Here is a 17,215-nt window from a genome sequence, read left to right as displayed (position 1 = left end):
TCCTCTCCTCCATGTCTCAGTGTCTTACTGCAGGTCTATAATATGTCTCCTCCATGTCTCAGTGTCTTACTGCAGATCTATAATATGTCTCCTCCATGTCTCAGTGTCTTACTGCAGGTCTATAATATGTCTCCTCCATGTCTCAGTGTCTTACTGCAGGTCTATAATATGTCTCCTCCATGTATCTGTGTCTTACTGCAGGTCTATAATATGTCTCCTCTCCTCCATGTCTCTGTGTCTTACTGCAGGTCTATAATATGTCTCCTCTCCTCCATGTCTCTGTGTCTTACTGCAGGTCTATAATATGTCTCCTCCATGTCTCTGTGTCTTACTGCAGGTCTATAATATGTCTCCTCCATGTCTCTGTGTCTTACTGCAGGTCTATAATATGTCTCCTCCATGTCTCTGTGTCTTACTGCAGGTCTATAATATATCTCCTCTCCTCCATGTCTCAGTGTCTTACTGCAGATAAACCAACCGTAGTTGGATCACATGATGGATCACATGACACACAGCTCTTAAAGAGACAGCATCCCGCTCAGACACCGACCTTTGCCCCCTGCTGTATTGGAGAGCCTGTTGTGGAAAGATACAGCTCTGTCTGTCCCGGGTCAACTCTGTGCCCAGATCAGTCCTTATCTCCTCCATGGACCATGTCTGAGTCTAGCTGTTACGAACGGCTGCTCTCCCCACCACCTCCCGGACTCTGACCTCCCATGTTTCTGGGTGAGATGATGCTCTCCCCGCCACCTCCCGGACTCTGACCTCCCATGTTTCTGGGTGAGATGATGCTCTCCTTGGACTGGAGCAGCCTCTCCAGGCAGGGCGAGCTGATCTTCCCCGACGGAGGCCCTCGTCGGTGGGCTCGGGGTCTGACTCTGTAAGGGTGGGTCTGGACGTGGGGGTCCACAGTGCTCCCCTGGGGGTCAGTGCTGGAGGAGACCGCGTCGTCTTGGGTCTGTTCCTGGTCGTCGGCTGGACGGTTGGATCCCAGGGAGCAGGCGAGGGAGGGCCTGCCCAGGCCCGGTGGCTCTTGCTGGGCTGTCTCTGTCTCTGTGTTGGAGGAGCAGATGGGGGCGGTGTGGAGACGTTTGAGATGAGTGGCAGAGGAGTAGGGGAAGGAGCCGGGCAGGGGTCCGTCGGAGGCTCGCAGGGCTGGGTGGTGGTCACCCTCTGGGGGGGAGACGACGGGAGGAGAGGCTGGAGGTGGTGGCTGGGCTGGGGCCTGGTACTGCTGTGGAGAGTCAGAACGGAATAGGTTCGGTTTGTATCCCTTTGTCCACCATGAAGAGCTGACTACAAAGAATAGTAGAATATCCTTCTTCCTTAAGAGACATTATGACATGATGACTGAGTAGAATTCTGTCTCCTGCTTTCTAATGGGATTCTAGACTCCAGAGTGTTATCTAGTGATGACATCATAACTTCAATTGTCTAACATCTTCCCGAGGGGGAGAGAACAGAACACAGTCGGTCTGGCACGAGAGGGGAAAATGAGGAACCTTGATTTTCCTCCTCTCCTACTTCTTAACCTCCTCCTCCTCCCTTCCCTCTACTCCTCCTCCCTTCTCTCCTCCTCCCTTCCCCTCTCCTCCCTTATCTCCTCCTCCCTTCTCTCCTCTTCCCTTCTCCTTTCCTCCCTTCTCTCCTCCTCCCTTTTCTCCTCCTCCCTTCTCTTCTCCTCCCTTCTCTCCTCCTCCCTTCTCTCCTCCTCCCTTCTCTCCTCCTCCTTTCTCTCCTCCTCCCTTCCCCTCTCCTCCCTTTTCTCCTCCTCCTTTCTCTCATCCTCCCTTCCCCTCTCCTCCCTTCTCTCTTCCTCCCTTCCCTTCTCTCCTCCTCCCTTCTCTCCTCCTCCCTTCTCTCTTCCTCCCTTCCCCTCTCCTCCCTTCCCCTCTACTCCCTTCTCTCCTCCTCCCTTCTCTCTTCCTCCCTCTACTCCTCCTCCCTTCTCTCCTCCTCTTCCAGACCTCTACCTGTCCTCTAAGACATTCCTCTGTTGTTCTCAGTCCATTGTCTTATGTAAAATGACACCTCTATAATTCCTCTCCTGTAGAGATAGATTGTAAAACCTGCTCTGTCCTCTTCCTGCTATTCTCAGGATAATGGATATGATGGGCTCCTCTCCTCCCTCCCTCCCTTCCTCCCTCCCTTCCTCCCTCAACTCCTACCTGTAGGGTTGCGTTCCAAACTGCACTGAAAGTGGCTGCTCTCCTATCTTCCTACTAGCATAGCTACCACATACAATGTAGCAGTGTTCTGGACATGCATTCTACCATTCTAAGTGGTATGCTGGTGTCAATATTGGAACAGTCTTTCATCAAACCTCACTGTTAAAGACCTTTACCTTGTGTCTCTTAGCTGGAGTGTGGTGCTCTTCCTGGCTGTCATTGTGCTGGTCTGGGTCTGGGTCTGGGTCTGGGCCTGGGTCTGGGCCTGGGTCTGGGTCTGGGCGGGCTCTGACTTGAGGAAACCAGCAATGGAGCATCGCTTCCATCTTCAGGATCACACTGACGTAGCGCTCACTACAAACAGAACACAGAACATACCAAGATTTAGAACACAGAAAAGAGAATAGAACACAGAACAGAGAAAATAACTGAGTTTAGAACAGAGAACACATAAAAGAACAGGGTTTAGAACACAGAACACATAATAGAACAGGGTTTCGAACACAGCACACATACTAGAACAGGATTTAGAACACAGCACACATACTAGAACAGGGTTTAGAACACAGAACAGATAATAGAACAGGGTTTAGAACACAGAACAGATAACAGAACAGGGTTTAGAACACAGAACAGATAACAGAACAGGGTTCGAGTACACTACTATAGACCAGGGTCCTATTCCCTATATAGTGCACTACTATAGACCAGAGCCCTATTCCCTATATAGTGGTACTACTATAGACCAGAGCCCTATTCCCTATATAGTGGTACTACTATAGACCAGAGCCCTATTCCCTATATAGTGGTACTACTATAGACCAGAGCCCTATTCCCTATATAGTGGTACTACTATAGACCAGAGCCCTATTCCCTATATAGTACACTACTATAGACCAGGGTCCTATTCCCTATATAGTGCACTACTATAGACCAGAGCCCTATTCCCTATATAGTGGTACTACTATAGACCAGAGGCCTATTCCCTATATAGTGGTACTACTATAGACCAGAGCCCTATTCCCTATATAGGGCACTACTTTTGTCCAGGGTGCCATTTGGGAGGCAAACGGAGTGAGAGTTGGTGATGACATAAAGGTCAGTGAATAAACAGGTTCAGCATGTTGTCCTGTCTGTGTCTGTTCCAAACCTCCACTGATCTCATCTGTACATTCTGCCTCTGACCTGGGCATGTTTACCTCTACAGGAGAAATGTGACGTGATGCTGTGTGCTGCCTGCTTGCTGCCTGCTTGTTGCCTGCTTGTTGCCTGCTTGTTGCCTGCTTGCTGCCTGCTTGTTGCCTGCTTGTTGCCTGCTTGCTGCCTGCTTGTTGCCTGCTTGTTGCCTGATTGTTGCCTGCTTGAGTGTCTGAGCAGCTATGCTGCTGTACAGTCAGTCACACACGCTGCATGATCCTGTCCACACGTGGCAGCGTGCGAGGGAGGGAGGGAGGGAGCAAGGGAGGGAGGGAGCAAGGGAGGGAGGGAGGGCCCCTGTTCCTTCCATTCACCGCTATAAATAGTCAGTAAGCCCCGAGGCCGTTCGACTGCCTATCTATCGCCCCGTAGTGGCCTCGCTCAGTGTGTGTGTGTGTGTGTGTGTGTGTGTGTGTGTGTGTGTGTGTGTGTGTGTGTGTGTGTGTGCGCTCTGCTGCTTTAAGCAGCCAGTGGGATTTAACACTGTTTCACCAACACCCCCTCCCCCCTCTCTATCGTCTTGCCTATTCATCCTTCTCCTCTCCTCTCCTCCTCCTCCTCTCCTCTCCTACTCCTCCTCTCATCTGCCTCCCCTTCCCTCCTCCTTCTCCTCTCCTCTGCCTCCCCTTTCCTCCTCCTTTCCTCTTCCTCCTCCTCCTCTCCTCCTCCTCCTCTCATCTGCCTCCCCTTCCCTCCTCCTCTCCTCTGCCTCCCATTTCCTCCTCCTCTCCTCCTCCTCCTCTCATCTGCCTCCCCTTCCCTCCTCCTCATCCTCTCTGTAGTGGGTTCAGATTATTCTGGGTTCCATAATGAGAAGTCACCTGCTGTGAGCTGCTCTACATGTGGTCTGATTCCTCCTCACACACATACAGATTACACCCCTGCCCACATAACAGTGGGTTAAAGTCCCGTTATCATACAGATTACACCCCTGCCCACATAACAGTGGGTTAAAGTCCCGTTAGCCTACAGATTACATCCATGCCCACATAACAGTGGTTTAAAGTCCCGTTAGCATCACATACAGATTACACCCGTGCCCACATAACAGTGGGTTAAAGTCCCGTTAGCCTACAGATTACACCCGTGCCCACATAACAGTGGGTTAAAGTCCCGTTATCATACAGATTACACCCCTACCCACATAACAGTGGGTTAAAGTCCCGTTATCATACAGATTACACCCCTGCCCACATAACAGTGGGTTAAAGTCCCGTTATCATACAGATTACACCCCTGCCCACATAACAGTGTGTTAAAGTCCCGTTAGCATCACATACAGATTACACCCGTGTCCACATAACAGTGGGTTAAAGTCCCGTTATCATACAGATTACACCCCTGCCCACATAACAGTGGGGTAAAGTCCCATTATCATACAGATTACACCCCTACCCACATAATAGTGGGTTAAAGTCCCGTTATCATACAGATTACACCCCTACCCACATAATAGTGGGTTAAAGTCCCATTATCATACAGATTACACCCCTACCCACATAATAGTGGGTTAAAGTCCCGTTATCATACAGATTACACCCGTGCCCACATAACAGTGGGTTAAAGTCCCGTTATCATACAGATTACACCCCTGCCCACATAACAGTGGGTTAAAGTCCCGTTATCATACAGATTACACCCGTGCCCACATAACAGTGGGTTAAAGTCCCGTTAGCCTCATGTGTGCTAATAGTTCATGGTGACTCCACCACAGGTACCAACCAGTCAGCTGACTAAAACCGAGACATGTCTGTAGCTGGTCCCTCTGGGTATCTAGATCACCCTGACCACTGTTCTTCTGCCTCGCTCTCTCTTTGGTCTTTTAGTCTGGGTATCTAGATCACCCTGACCACTGTTCTTCTGCCTCTGCCTCGCTCTTTGGTCTTTTAGTCTGGGTATCAGACAGGAACTACTGTAGGGAGAGGAGAACAGACAGTAACTACTGTAGGGAGGGGAGAACAGACAGGAACTACTGCAGGGAGGGAGAGGAGAACAGACAGGAACCACTGTAGGGAGAGGAGAGGAGAACAGACAGGAACTACTGTAGGGAGAGGAGAGGAGAACAGACAGGAACTACTGTAGGGAGGGAGAGGAGAACAGACAGGAACTACTGTAGGGAGAGGAGAGGAGAACAGACAGGAACTACTGTAGGGAGAGAAGAACAGACAGGAACTACTGGAGGGAGAGGAGAGGAGAACAGACAGTAGAACAGAACTAATGGAGTCTGGCTGTAAACTCCGGGCTCTAGTTATTGTTCCATGTGGTGTGGTGAGAGTTGGGGACAGAGACGGAGAGGAGGAGAGGGGATATTTACCTCATGTTTGGGTTCTGGAGGACTCCCATTATTCTCTGGATCCGGTCCATAGCAACGCTCTCCTGGAAACGGCTAAGACCTGGAAGACAGACGGACAGACGGACAGACAGGGAAAAGTTATCATGAGCAAGGCCACAAGAGAGAGAATATGAGTTTGAAAGAACTGCTGGTTTGCTAAGTGACCTATTTAGAAGTAAAGCTGTATAAGGAAAAGAGACAGACAGTGAGTCTGTTCCAACTCCGTTCTTAAAGAACTGCTGGTATGCTAAGCGACCTATTTAAAATGTCAGTCCTTGGTTCAAAAAAGACGTTGAGACACCCTGGTGTCACTCTGACTCCGCCTCCTCATCTGATCCACTAAACCCCTGGCACTCTGACTCCGCCTCCTCATCTGATCCACTAAACCCCTGGCACTCTGACTCCGCCTCCTCATCTGATCCACTAAACCCCTGGCACTCTGACTCCGCCTCCTCATCTGATCCACTAACAGGCTCTACAATATCTACCTAACCTGGCCCACACAGCACTACAACAGACACTCTGTATCTATCTAACCTGGCTCACACAGCACTACAACAGGCTCTACAATATCTACCTAACCTGGCCCACACAGCACTACAACAGGCTCTACAATATCTACCTAACCTGGCCCACACAGCACTACAACAGGCTCTACAATATCTACCTAACCTGGCCCACACAGCACTACAACCTCTCTCTACAATATCTAACTAACCTGGCCCACACAGCACTACAACAGGCTCTACAATATCTACCTAACCTGGCCCACACAGCACTACAACAGGCTCTACAATATCTACCTAACCTGGCCCACACAGCACTACAACAGGCTCTACAATATCTAACTAACCTGGCCCACACAGCACTACAACAGGCTCTACAATATCTACCTAACCTGGCCCACACAGCACTACAACCTCTCTCTACAATATCTAACTAACCTGGCCCACACAGCACTACAACAGGCTCTACAATATCTACCTAACCTGGCCCACACAGCACTACAACCTCTCTCTACCTCTCTCTCTACCTCTGTCTCTGTTTGCTCTCTCTGTACCTCTCTACCTCTCTCTACCTCTCTCTACCTCTGTCTCTGTCTGCTCTCTACCTCTACCTCTGTCTCTGTCTGCTCTCTCTCTACTCAATTCAAGGGCTTTATTGGCATAAAAATTAACAGTAAACATTATACATACAGAAGTTTCAAAATAATAAAGATATTACAAATGTCATATTATATATATATATATATATAGTGTTTTAATGATGTTCAAATGGTTAAAGTACACAAGGGAAAATACATAAACATAAATATGGGTTGTATTTACAATGGTGTTTGTTCTTCACTGGTTGACCTTTTCTCGTGGCAACAGGTCACACATCTTGCTGCTGTGATGGCACACTGTGGAATTTCACCCAGTAGATATGGGAGTTTTTCAAATTTGGATTTGTTTTCAAATTCTTTGTGGATCTGTGTAATCTGAGGGAAATATGTCTCTCTAATATGGACATACATTGGGCAGGAGGTTAGGAAGTGCATCTCAGTTTCCACCTCATTTTGTGGGCAGTGAGCACATAGCCTGTCTTCTCTTGAGAGCCATGTCTGCCTACGGCGGCCTTTCTCAATAGCAAGGCTATGCTCACTGAGTCTGTACATAGTCAAAGCTTTCCTTAATTTTGGGTCAGTCACAGTGGTCAGGTATTCTGCCACTGTGTACTCTCTGTTTAGGGCCAAATAGCATTCTAGTTTGCTCTGTTTTTTTGTTAATTCTTTCCAATGTGTCAAGTAATTATCTTTTTGTTTTCTCATGATTTGTTTGGGTCTAATTGTGCTGCTGTCCTGGGGCTCTGTGGGGTCTGTTTGTGTTTGTGAACAGAGCCCCAGGACCAGCTTACTTAGGGGACTCTTCTCCAGGTTCATCTCTCTGTAGGTGATGGCTTTGTTATGGAAGATTTGGGAATCGCTTCCTTTTAGGTGGTTGTAGAATTTAACGTCTCTTTTCTGGATTTTGATAATTAGTGGGTATCGGCCTAATTCTGCTCTGCATGCATTATTTGGTGTTCTACGTTGTACACGGAGGATATTTTTGCAGAATTCTGCGTGCAGAGTCTCAATTTGGTGTTTGTCCCATTTTGTGAAGTCTTGGTTGGTGAGCGTACCCCAGACCTCACAACCATAAAGGGCAATTGGCTCTATGACTGATTCAAGTATTTTTAGCCCGATCCTAATTGGTATGTTGAATGTCATGTTCCTTTTGATAACATAGAATGCCCTTCTTGCCTTGTCTCTCAGATCATTCACAGCTTTGTGGAAGTTACCTGTGGCGCTGATGTTTAGGCCGAGGTATGTATATTTTTTTGTGTGCTCTAGGGCAACGGTGTCTAGATAGAATTTGTATTTGTGGTCCTGGTGACTGGACCTTTTTTGGAACACCATTATTTTGGTCTCTCTCTCTCTATGTCTCTACCTCTCTCTGTCGCTATCTCTCTCTACCTCTATGTCTGTCTCTCCCACTCTCTCTCTCTCTACCTCTCTGTCTCTCTCTGTCTCTCTCTGTCTCTCTCTCGCTCTACCTCTCTCTCTGTCTCTCTCTGTCTCTCTCTGTCTCTCTCTCTCTGTCTCTCTGTCTCTCTGTCTCTCTGTCTCTCTCTGTCTCTCTCTGTCTCTCTCAGGTTAAAAGGACTGGAGATCAGATCACGGTCTCTCTGTCTCTCTCTCTCTCTCTCTCTGTCTCTCTCAGGTTAAAAGGACTGTAGATCAGATCACTGTCTCTCTGTCTCTCTCTGTCTCTCTCTCTCTCTCTGTCTCTCTGTTTCTCTGTCTCTCTGTCTCTCTCTGTCTCTCTCAGGTTAAAAGGACTGGAGATCAGATCACTGTCTCTCTGTCTCTCTCTGTCTCTCTCAGGTTAAAAGGACTGGAGATCAGATCACTGTCTCTGTTCTATGCTTTGATCCTTCCATCCTTATGATTTTAATGTGTTTATGTCACGATACCAAATATGTAATGTGGCTCTTAGCCTATAGTGAAAGAAACAACGTATGAATAACACACGAGGGAATGACAACAAGATGTTTACCGGTCAGTCGATCTGCGGCAGCAGCCTAGTCAGCATGACTGATAAGCCTCCGCCTATCTATAGTAGTGATCTGTAGTGACGCATCACACACACACGCGCATGCACACACACACACACACACACACACACACTCACATGCACGCACGCACGCACACACACACACACACACACACACTCACACTCACACACACACTCACACACACACACACACACACACACTCACTCACTCACTCACGCACACACCATTCAGAAAAGCTCTCTGTGTGGGTATAGTACGGGGAGGATTGCGGGGTTAAATGAGTTCTTGGAGAGATTAGACAACTCACTCACGTTCTGAGTACCTCCCAGAGCACAGGCCTCTCAGGATGGAAGACAGGGGATGGAGGTAACGCTGGAGCTCCATACACTGAGGACAACACAGGTATCTTTTGGTTATCACTACGGCAACAGCTTCCAGGAACAACACAATATTTACATATGACAGTTATTCAGAAAATTAGGTAATGGAATTAAACAACAACATACACAGTGATAGGTTAGCATTAGCAACTAGTATTCTCTAGCTATATAAAACATGAATACTGGGGGGTTAGCATTAGCAACTAGTATTCTCTAGCTATATAACATGAATACTGGGGGTTAGCATTAGCAACTAGTATTCTCTAGCTATATAACATGAATACTGGGGGATTAGCATTAGCAACTAGTATTCTCTAGCTATATAACATGAATACTGGGGGTTAGCATTAGCAACTAGTATTTTCTAGCTATATAACATGAATACTCTGGGGTTAGCATTAGCAACTAGTATTCTCTAGCTATATAACATGAATACTGGGGGGTTAGCAACTAGTATTATCTAGCTATATAACATGAATACTGGGGGATTAGCATTAGCAACTAGTATTCTCTAGCTATATAACATGAATACTGGGGGTTAGCATTAGCAACTAGTATTCTCTAGCTATATAACATGAATACTGGGGGGTTAGCAACTAGTATTCTCTAGCTATATAACATGAATACGGGGGGGTTAGCATTAGCAACAAGTATTCTCTAGCTATATAACATGAATACGGGGGGGTTAGCAACTAGTATTCTCTAGCTATATAACATGAATACGGGGGGGTTAGCAACTAGTATTCTCTAGCTATATAACATGAATACGGGGGGGTTAGCAACTAGTATTCTCTAGCTATATAACATGAATACGGGGGGGTTAGCATTAGCAACAAGTATTCTCTAGCTATATAACATTAATACTGGGGAGTTAGCAACTAGCAATAGAGCCAAACCTTAATTATAGCCATATCTTCTGATTAAAACAACTAGCATTATAGCCATATCTTCTGATTAAAAGAACTAGTATTATAGCCATATCTTGTGATTAAAACAACTAGCATTATAGCCATATCTTCTGATTAAAACAACTAGCATTATAGCCATATCTTCTGATTAAAACAACTAGCATTATAGCCATATCTTCTGATTAAAACAACTAGCATTATAGCCATATCTTCTGATTAAAACAACTAGTATTATTTAGCCATTCCTTCTTCTATAAATGACTCATTTTATTTCCATATATTATACTTAAAGCTACACATTATCACCCTATTCCATTCATAGTGCTCTTTGTTTTGTTTTGAGAACCCATTGTAGTGTACTAGTGCACTACACCCTTTCTAGTGCACTACTTTTGACCAGGACCGATAGAGTGGTAGTGCACTGTCGCCGGGCGACCCTCTAGAATGACATATAGAATTTATAGGATCTACTGTATGTGGTGACCCTTTACCTTCTGGGCAAACAGCTGATCCTTCTCAGGCTCCCCAGGTTCCGTTGGGTCTCTGTTCCTACAGCCTTGGTCTCCGGGATGCCGTCCATGGCTGTGTGCCCTCTTCCTGCCCTGCCCAGGCTTCCCAGTGCCACTCTGTCTACTGTTTCTATCCCAGGCTTGAGAGGAGGCCGTCGGGCTCCATGACAGTCTCTGCTGCTGCTGACCGTACACAGTAGGACTACATCCCTGGGTCTCACTGGGGCAGCGGCCCCCCTCGTAGGTGGCTGGAGGAGGGGTGCCACCACAACTACAATCTATGTCCCTGCTCAGTCGAGGGTCAGCATCGTTGGAATTATCACTGTCCCCGTCCCTACTGAGGCCAGAGTCCCCGAAATCTCCTGTGTCACTGCTCAGCCTATGGGGTTCCTCGTGGTTGGAATTCCTGTTTAGCCTTGAGATCCCGTCCTTAGAAGAACCACAGTCAGTGTTACTGGGAGAGTCCCTTAATGATGATGATGAGGGTGGAGGTACGGAGGATGAAGGTGCCGTCCTGACTGTGTGTCCGTCGGGGCTCAGTCCCACGCCGCTGTCGTTGTCATTATCCTCACTGTCACTGGCCAGGTAGTCTATTGAGTAATCAGAGTCAGACGCAGACATCCTCCAACGGATTGCAGGACTACGGGCTCTCATCCACTAGAGAGCAGGGCTACGGGCTCTCATCCACTAGAGAGCATCACACACCTGCAACACAATATACAGTACATTATTATCACACCCCTGCAACACAATATACAGTACATTATCACACACCTGCAACACAATATACAGTACATTATTATCACACCCCTGCAACACAATATACAGTACATTTTCACACACCTGCAACACAATATACAGTACATTATCACACACCTGCAACACAATGTACAGTACATTATCACACACCTGCAATACAATATACAGTACATTATCACACACCTGTAACACAATATACAGTACATTATCATGCACCTGCAACACAATATACAGTACATTATCATGCACCTGCAACACAATATACAGTACATTATCATGCACCTGCAACAAAATATACAGTACATTATCACGCACCTGCAACACAATATACAGTACATTATCACACACCTGCAACACAATATACAGTACATTATCACACACCTGCAACACAATATACAGTACATTATCATGCACCTGCAACACAATATACAGTACATTATCACACACCTGCAACACAATATACAGTACATTATCACACACCTGCAACACAATATACAGTACATTATCATGCACCTGCAACACAATATACAGTACATTATTATCACACCCCTGCAACACAATATACAGTACATTATCATGCACCTGCAACACAATATACAGTACATTATCACACACCTGCAACACAATGTACAGTACATTATCACACACCTGCAACACAATATACAGTACATTATCACACACCTGCAACACAATATACAGTACATTATCATGCACCTGCAACACAATATACAGTACATTATCATGCACCTGCAACACAATATACAGTACATTATCACACACCTGCAACACAATATACAGTACATTATCATACACCTGCAACACAATATACAGTACATTATCACACACCTGCAACACAATATACAGTACATTATCATGCACCTGCAACACAATATACAGTACATTATCACACACCTGTAACACAATATACCGTACATTATCATGCACCTGCAACACAATATACAGTACATTATCATGCACCTGCAACACAATGTACAGTACATTATCACGCACCTGCAACACAATATACAGTACATTATCATGCACCTGCAACACAATATACAGTACATTATCACATACCTGTAACACAATATACAGTACATTATCATGCACCTGCAACACAATGTATAATGTAGAAAACCTGTTCATGGGAATGAGAGAAACACTTTGTAATTTGTTTAATCTAAGGGTTAAAAATAAACTTGGCGGGGTGCGAGTTTCGTAAAATATATATATATATTTGTAAAGGAACTCAGTCCAGCTTTAAAGTTACTCCTCCTGAAAGTCATAATAGTAGAATGTACAAGGTGACATTTCTAAATGGGGTATGACATCATCAGCTCCTCTTGTCATGTTAGTCATTGTTCACATTTAGAGAGATATTTATAACTAGTCAGGAATGTCCAGATCAATCAGCCCACGGCCATCTTTTTACTTACTTTTTTTAGCCCATAAATATTGTTGTAGTTTTTGAGTCACTCAAATATCACACACGGTGTGTGTGTGGGTGTGTGTGTGTGGGTGTGGGTGGGTGGGTGGGGGTGGGGGGGTGTCTGTCTAGATAAATCAATCAATGTCAGATTTCGGTTTTCATTGTATCTCCTTTTGGTATTCGGTAACAATTAGGCAGGTGACATTTTATCTAAATTGAGGTGAGTGCTAATGATGATCTTTAGTCTAGTGTGTTCCTTTATTAGCTGATCTGAACATTTTACTAACATGTTTATACCAGGGGATGTTGCACTTCAACCTGTTCCAACTCACGATCAAAAAGCCTGTGACGTGCCTGATAATCAATCGATGTGATTTTGTGTCATTGAATCTGTCTGTCTGTATATTTGGTTAATAGATCTCTGACTGGACAAGTGGAAGTGGTAGCTAGCTCATGTATTCGTTTGCTCATCGATCACTGATCAGAAACATTCAGCATGCACTAATGTAGCCTAAATCAAGAGTATTATTGACTCGTAGTAGCCGTATATAGAGCCGAGGCTATTTTCCTATCTTCCCAACCCACTGAAACCCAAAATCCCGACTCCTGTATCGCATGTTAATTCCTAACTTTATTCTGTTATCTACAGGTTGCACCATCAAAGCACGTCTCGCTTAAGCATGTCAAAATAGCCCTATAACATTTAACCCACGTCTCTGCGCTGTACGCGTTTGCTTGGTGCCCATATGACAGCTTCGGGTATAGAATATGTGATCAACAAACAGTATGAGAGTAGCTGTTTGGTAGATGTAGATGTATTAATTGTTTGTTACATAGTGGGTCCCTGTTATTAAGATACGTTGATATATATTTAAAAAAAAACGTCCTCTCTTCAACTCCTCCTGTAGGCCTCTGTTTAATCATCAACTCGATTTAGCCAAATAGGAGATATTCTGTAACTCCTTAGAGGTTATCTAGCAAGTTTAGCAACTTTGGTCATTTGACTTGTGTTTGATTGCCATTACAAGATGTGTATGATTCGACAACGGTATAGCAAACCCGGGGTGCGCTCTGTGACAGCAGAAGGGCCTACTGCTGAAACGCCTCTAATTTATTAAGCAACTTGTTAACGTTCGGGGAATTTATGAACGGCCTGTTTCGCAAGTTACAACGATATCATTTGGCAATGAACACTAAATATCAGTTTCACTTGCTGTGAAATCTTTACATAGTGGCGCAGTCAAACTGGCAATGTGGCGCAGCAACAATCTCATTTTGGGAGTAACACCTGGCATAGTGACCATATCTTGGTTTTAAGCACTTCCGATTTATTTATTTTTTGCGGTATTTCCCGGGACTCTCGGGATAAATATAAATGATTCCCAGTATAGAAATTTGGTAGATTTTCGGAAAAATCTTAATCCCTAATTGTCAATGATGAATCTCAATTGAAAGTGCATTTTAGTCCAAGACTTGGGTTTCTTCTGGCTCTCGGAAAACAGGTCCTGTGAATCATATAGGAAACCACCAGCTTCCACGTCTTTAACACGCGTTATGCCATTCAATTAAAGCAAAGGTTAGGTTAGGTACCCAGTACATAAACTAGGCTAGTTATATGACTTTATGGGACACAAGCTTTCCAAATCATTACACAGGGCACTTTATTATATAATTCCAGCATGTTATTAGGTAAGATGTTTGCTGTTCTCTCTCTCTCTCTGTGTCTCTCTCTCTCTCTCTCTGTCTCTCTCTCTCTCTCTCTCTGTGATAACAAAAACACACGCATGTCCTTCTAGAATTTGTTCCTACATTTCTCCTAAAACCTACATTTCAGAGCCAGATACATTCAGGATCCATGTCCTTGGAGGAATCAACTCTTAACAGACTGATACATATATTACACCACTGTGGTTAGAATGGTTTTCAGGCAAAGCCAATGGGAATTATACTGGTGCCTGATAACAGTATACTAGCCGGAGCGTCATGAACAAATTAATCTCTGTAAAAAGCACGTGTTATAAAATTGTTATGAGGGCGGAATTATTTTTTTGTAAATGCTTGGGTATAATGTGATAATGTGTTGAGGCCTCAACGGAAGTTAAGAGTCCTTTTCATTTAAAACGATTATACTCATGGCTAAGGTGAAATGCCTTCACTATGTAACACAGATACGTATCGACTTGTCCCCCCCATACGCTGCAATGTTACAATTGAATAAACAATGGGAGTCATGCTTGAATATCAAGATTAAAACAATGCCTGGGCTACTGCTAGTACTGATCCATCGATCTCAACTCAATACATCGAAACAATAGAATATAGTCTTTACATACAGCGTGGGCTGTCTGTACGAAGTGTATCTACGAAGTCTATCCGAACAGGATCACTGTCTGACATTACGTAATAAAGAGAAGCCGAACACGGTCGACACACAGGAGCTTGTTTTTTTAAACTTCGTTAAGCACCGGACACGGACAAGACACGCACAACTAAAACCTCTTAATTATATTCCAATTCTATTTGTAATTTGTATTTAGAGCGGTTTAAATGATTTAGACTTAATACACGGTATAGTCTATTACACATTAATAGACAAAGACAACCCGGTTTGATCTAACTTGCCAAGATAAAATAGCCTAGAAACATTGCTACAAAAAGCTCATTGCTACAATGTAACCAGCATGAATTAAACAATTGTAGCCACCCAAACCCGATACTATGTATCAATTCCTCTGACCACAACCCTGAACGCGTCATCATTTACCGAAATAACATTCTTACCTCGTACATTTGTTCCAGAACCTCTCCAATATGATACGTGAGAAACTATTGTACAATGAAAGCTTGTTAAAGTCCAAAGCAAATGGATGAAACATAACACTACTACGTTATCATACAAACTGTTGTACTGGGCTGTATGACACGTGCGCTTCCTTACAGATCAGTCCCAGCCTCGACGCTTATGTCAGCGCCAGTGCGCTCATACATCTCCCACGACAGAAACGGTCTCATAGCGGTCTTTACTTACCAGAAGAAGAAGTGACTATAGTGGCTTCCCCTTCGTCTCCTATGAGCGGTGACTTCAGGACACTCCGCTCATGGCCGGGCTCCCCCCCAGGTCGTTGTAGGGATGCGGTGAATGTCGTGATGTAGTAGCGTACACCCCGTGCAGCCTCTCCTACGGCAACGTGTCTGAGAGGGCGGGTATAAACAAACTGGGCTCTCCGATTTGTGCTTTTCGGTACAATATCTGACAAATAGACATTGCGATAGAGGCCCGACGTCAGGCGATAGGCGAGAACAGCTTACATATTTACATCAAATGGAAATCATCAAAGCACGTGGTCACGCGGAACAGTTTCGAGGTAGTAAGAAAATAACAGATTTCACTTAGAGCTGACTCCAGAACGGTCCACAGTGGGGGTTCACTCAGAACTGACTCCAGAACAGTCCACAGATGGGGGGGTTAACTTAGAGCTGACTCCAGAACAGTCCACAGATGAGAGGGGGGGTTTCACTTAGAGCTGACTCCAGAACGGTCCACAGATGGGGGGGGGGGGCTGACTCCAGAACAGTCCACAGATGGGGGGGGGTCACTTAGAGCTGACTCCAGAACGGTCCACAGTGGGGGGGGGGAGATGGGGGGGAGGGCTGACTCCAGAACAGTCCACAGATGGGGGGGGTCACTTAGAGCTGACTCCAGAACGGTCCACAGTGGGGGGGGGGGGTTCACTTAGAGCTGACTCCAGAACAGTCCACAGATGGGGGGGGGGTTCACTTAGAGCTGACTCCAGAACAGTCCACAGACGGGGGTCCACTTAGAGCTGACTCCAGAACGGTCCACAGATGGGGGGGGGGGGGTCACTTAGAGCTGACTCCAGAACGGTCCACAGGCGGGGGGAGGGGGGGGGGTCACTTAGAGCTGACTCCAGAACAGTCCACAGATGGGGGTTGGGGGGTCACTTAGAGCTGACTCCAGAACGGTCCACAGACGGGGGTCCACTTAGAGCTGACTCCAGAACAGTCCACAGATGAGAGGGGGGGTTTCACTTAGAGCTGACTCCAGAACAGTCCACAGACGGGGGTCCACTTAGAGCTGACTCCAGAACAGTCCACAGACGGGGGTCCACTTAGAGCTGACTCCAGAACAGTCCACAGATGGTGGGGGGGTTCACTTAGAGCTGACTCCAGAACAGTCCACAGACGGGGGGGGGGGGGGGGTCACTTAGAGCTGACTCCAGAACAGTCCACAGATGGGAGGGGGTTCACTTAGAGATGACTCCAGAACAGTCCACAGATGGAGGGGGGTCACTTAGAGCTGACTCCAGAACAGTCCACAGATGGGGGGGGGGTCACTTAGAGCTGACTCCAGAACGGTCCACAGATGAGAGGGGGGGTTTCACTTAGAGCTGACTCCAGAACGGTCCACAGATGAGA

General features: G+C 45.8%; 1 protein-coding gene across 2 annotated transcripts; it reads right to left on the bottom strand.

Annotated features, from left to right (window-relative positions):
• Positions 1-360: 360 nt before the first annotated feature.
• LOC110512379 lies at positions 361-15,940 on the bottom strand. 2 transcript variants are annotated; one of them, XM_036964321.1, is made up of 7 exons: positions 15,807-15,940; positions 10,573-11,295; positions 9,105-9,180; positions 5,680-5,758; positions 2,345-2,522; positions 766-1,234; positions 361-711 (listed from the first exon to the last, which is right to left on the bottom strand). In XM_036964321.1, exons 2-7 carry the CDS (start codon positions 11,242-11,244, stop codon positions 671-673), a joined length of 1,515 nt encoding a protein of 504 aa, XP_036820216.1. In that variant the 5' UTR covers positions 11,245-11,295; positions 15,807-15,940; the 3' UTR covers positions 361-670. The 2 variants fall into 2 exon arrangements, with proteins under 2 accessions (XP_036820216.1, XP_036820215.1); XM_036964320.1 differs by having other exon boundaries at positions 361-1,234.
• Between the last annotated feature and the right edge of the window lie 1,275 nt (positions 15,941-17,215).

This window comes from Oncorhynchus mykiss, chromosome 26 (assembly GCF_013265735.2).
Source record: "Oncorhynchus mykiss isolate Arlee chromosome 26, USDA_OmykA_1.1, whole genome shotgun sequence".
In the NCBI taxonomy this organism is placed as follows: domain Eukaryota; kingdom Metazoa; phylum Chordata; class Actinopteri; order Salmoniformes; family Salmonidae; genus Oncorhynchus; species Oncorhynchus mykiss.
Note: the sequence above shows the minus strand (reverse complement) of the source record. Positions and strands in the feature narration are given on the sequence as shown.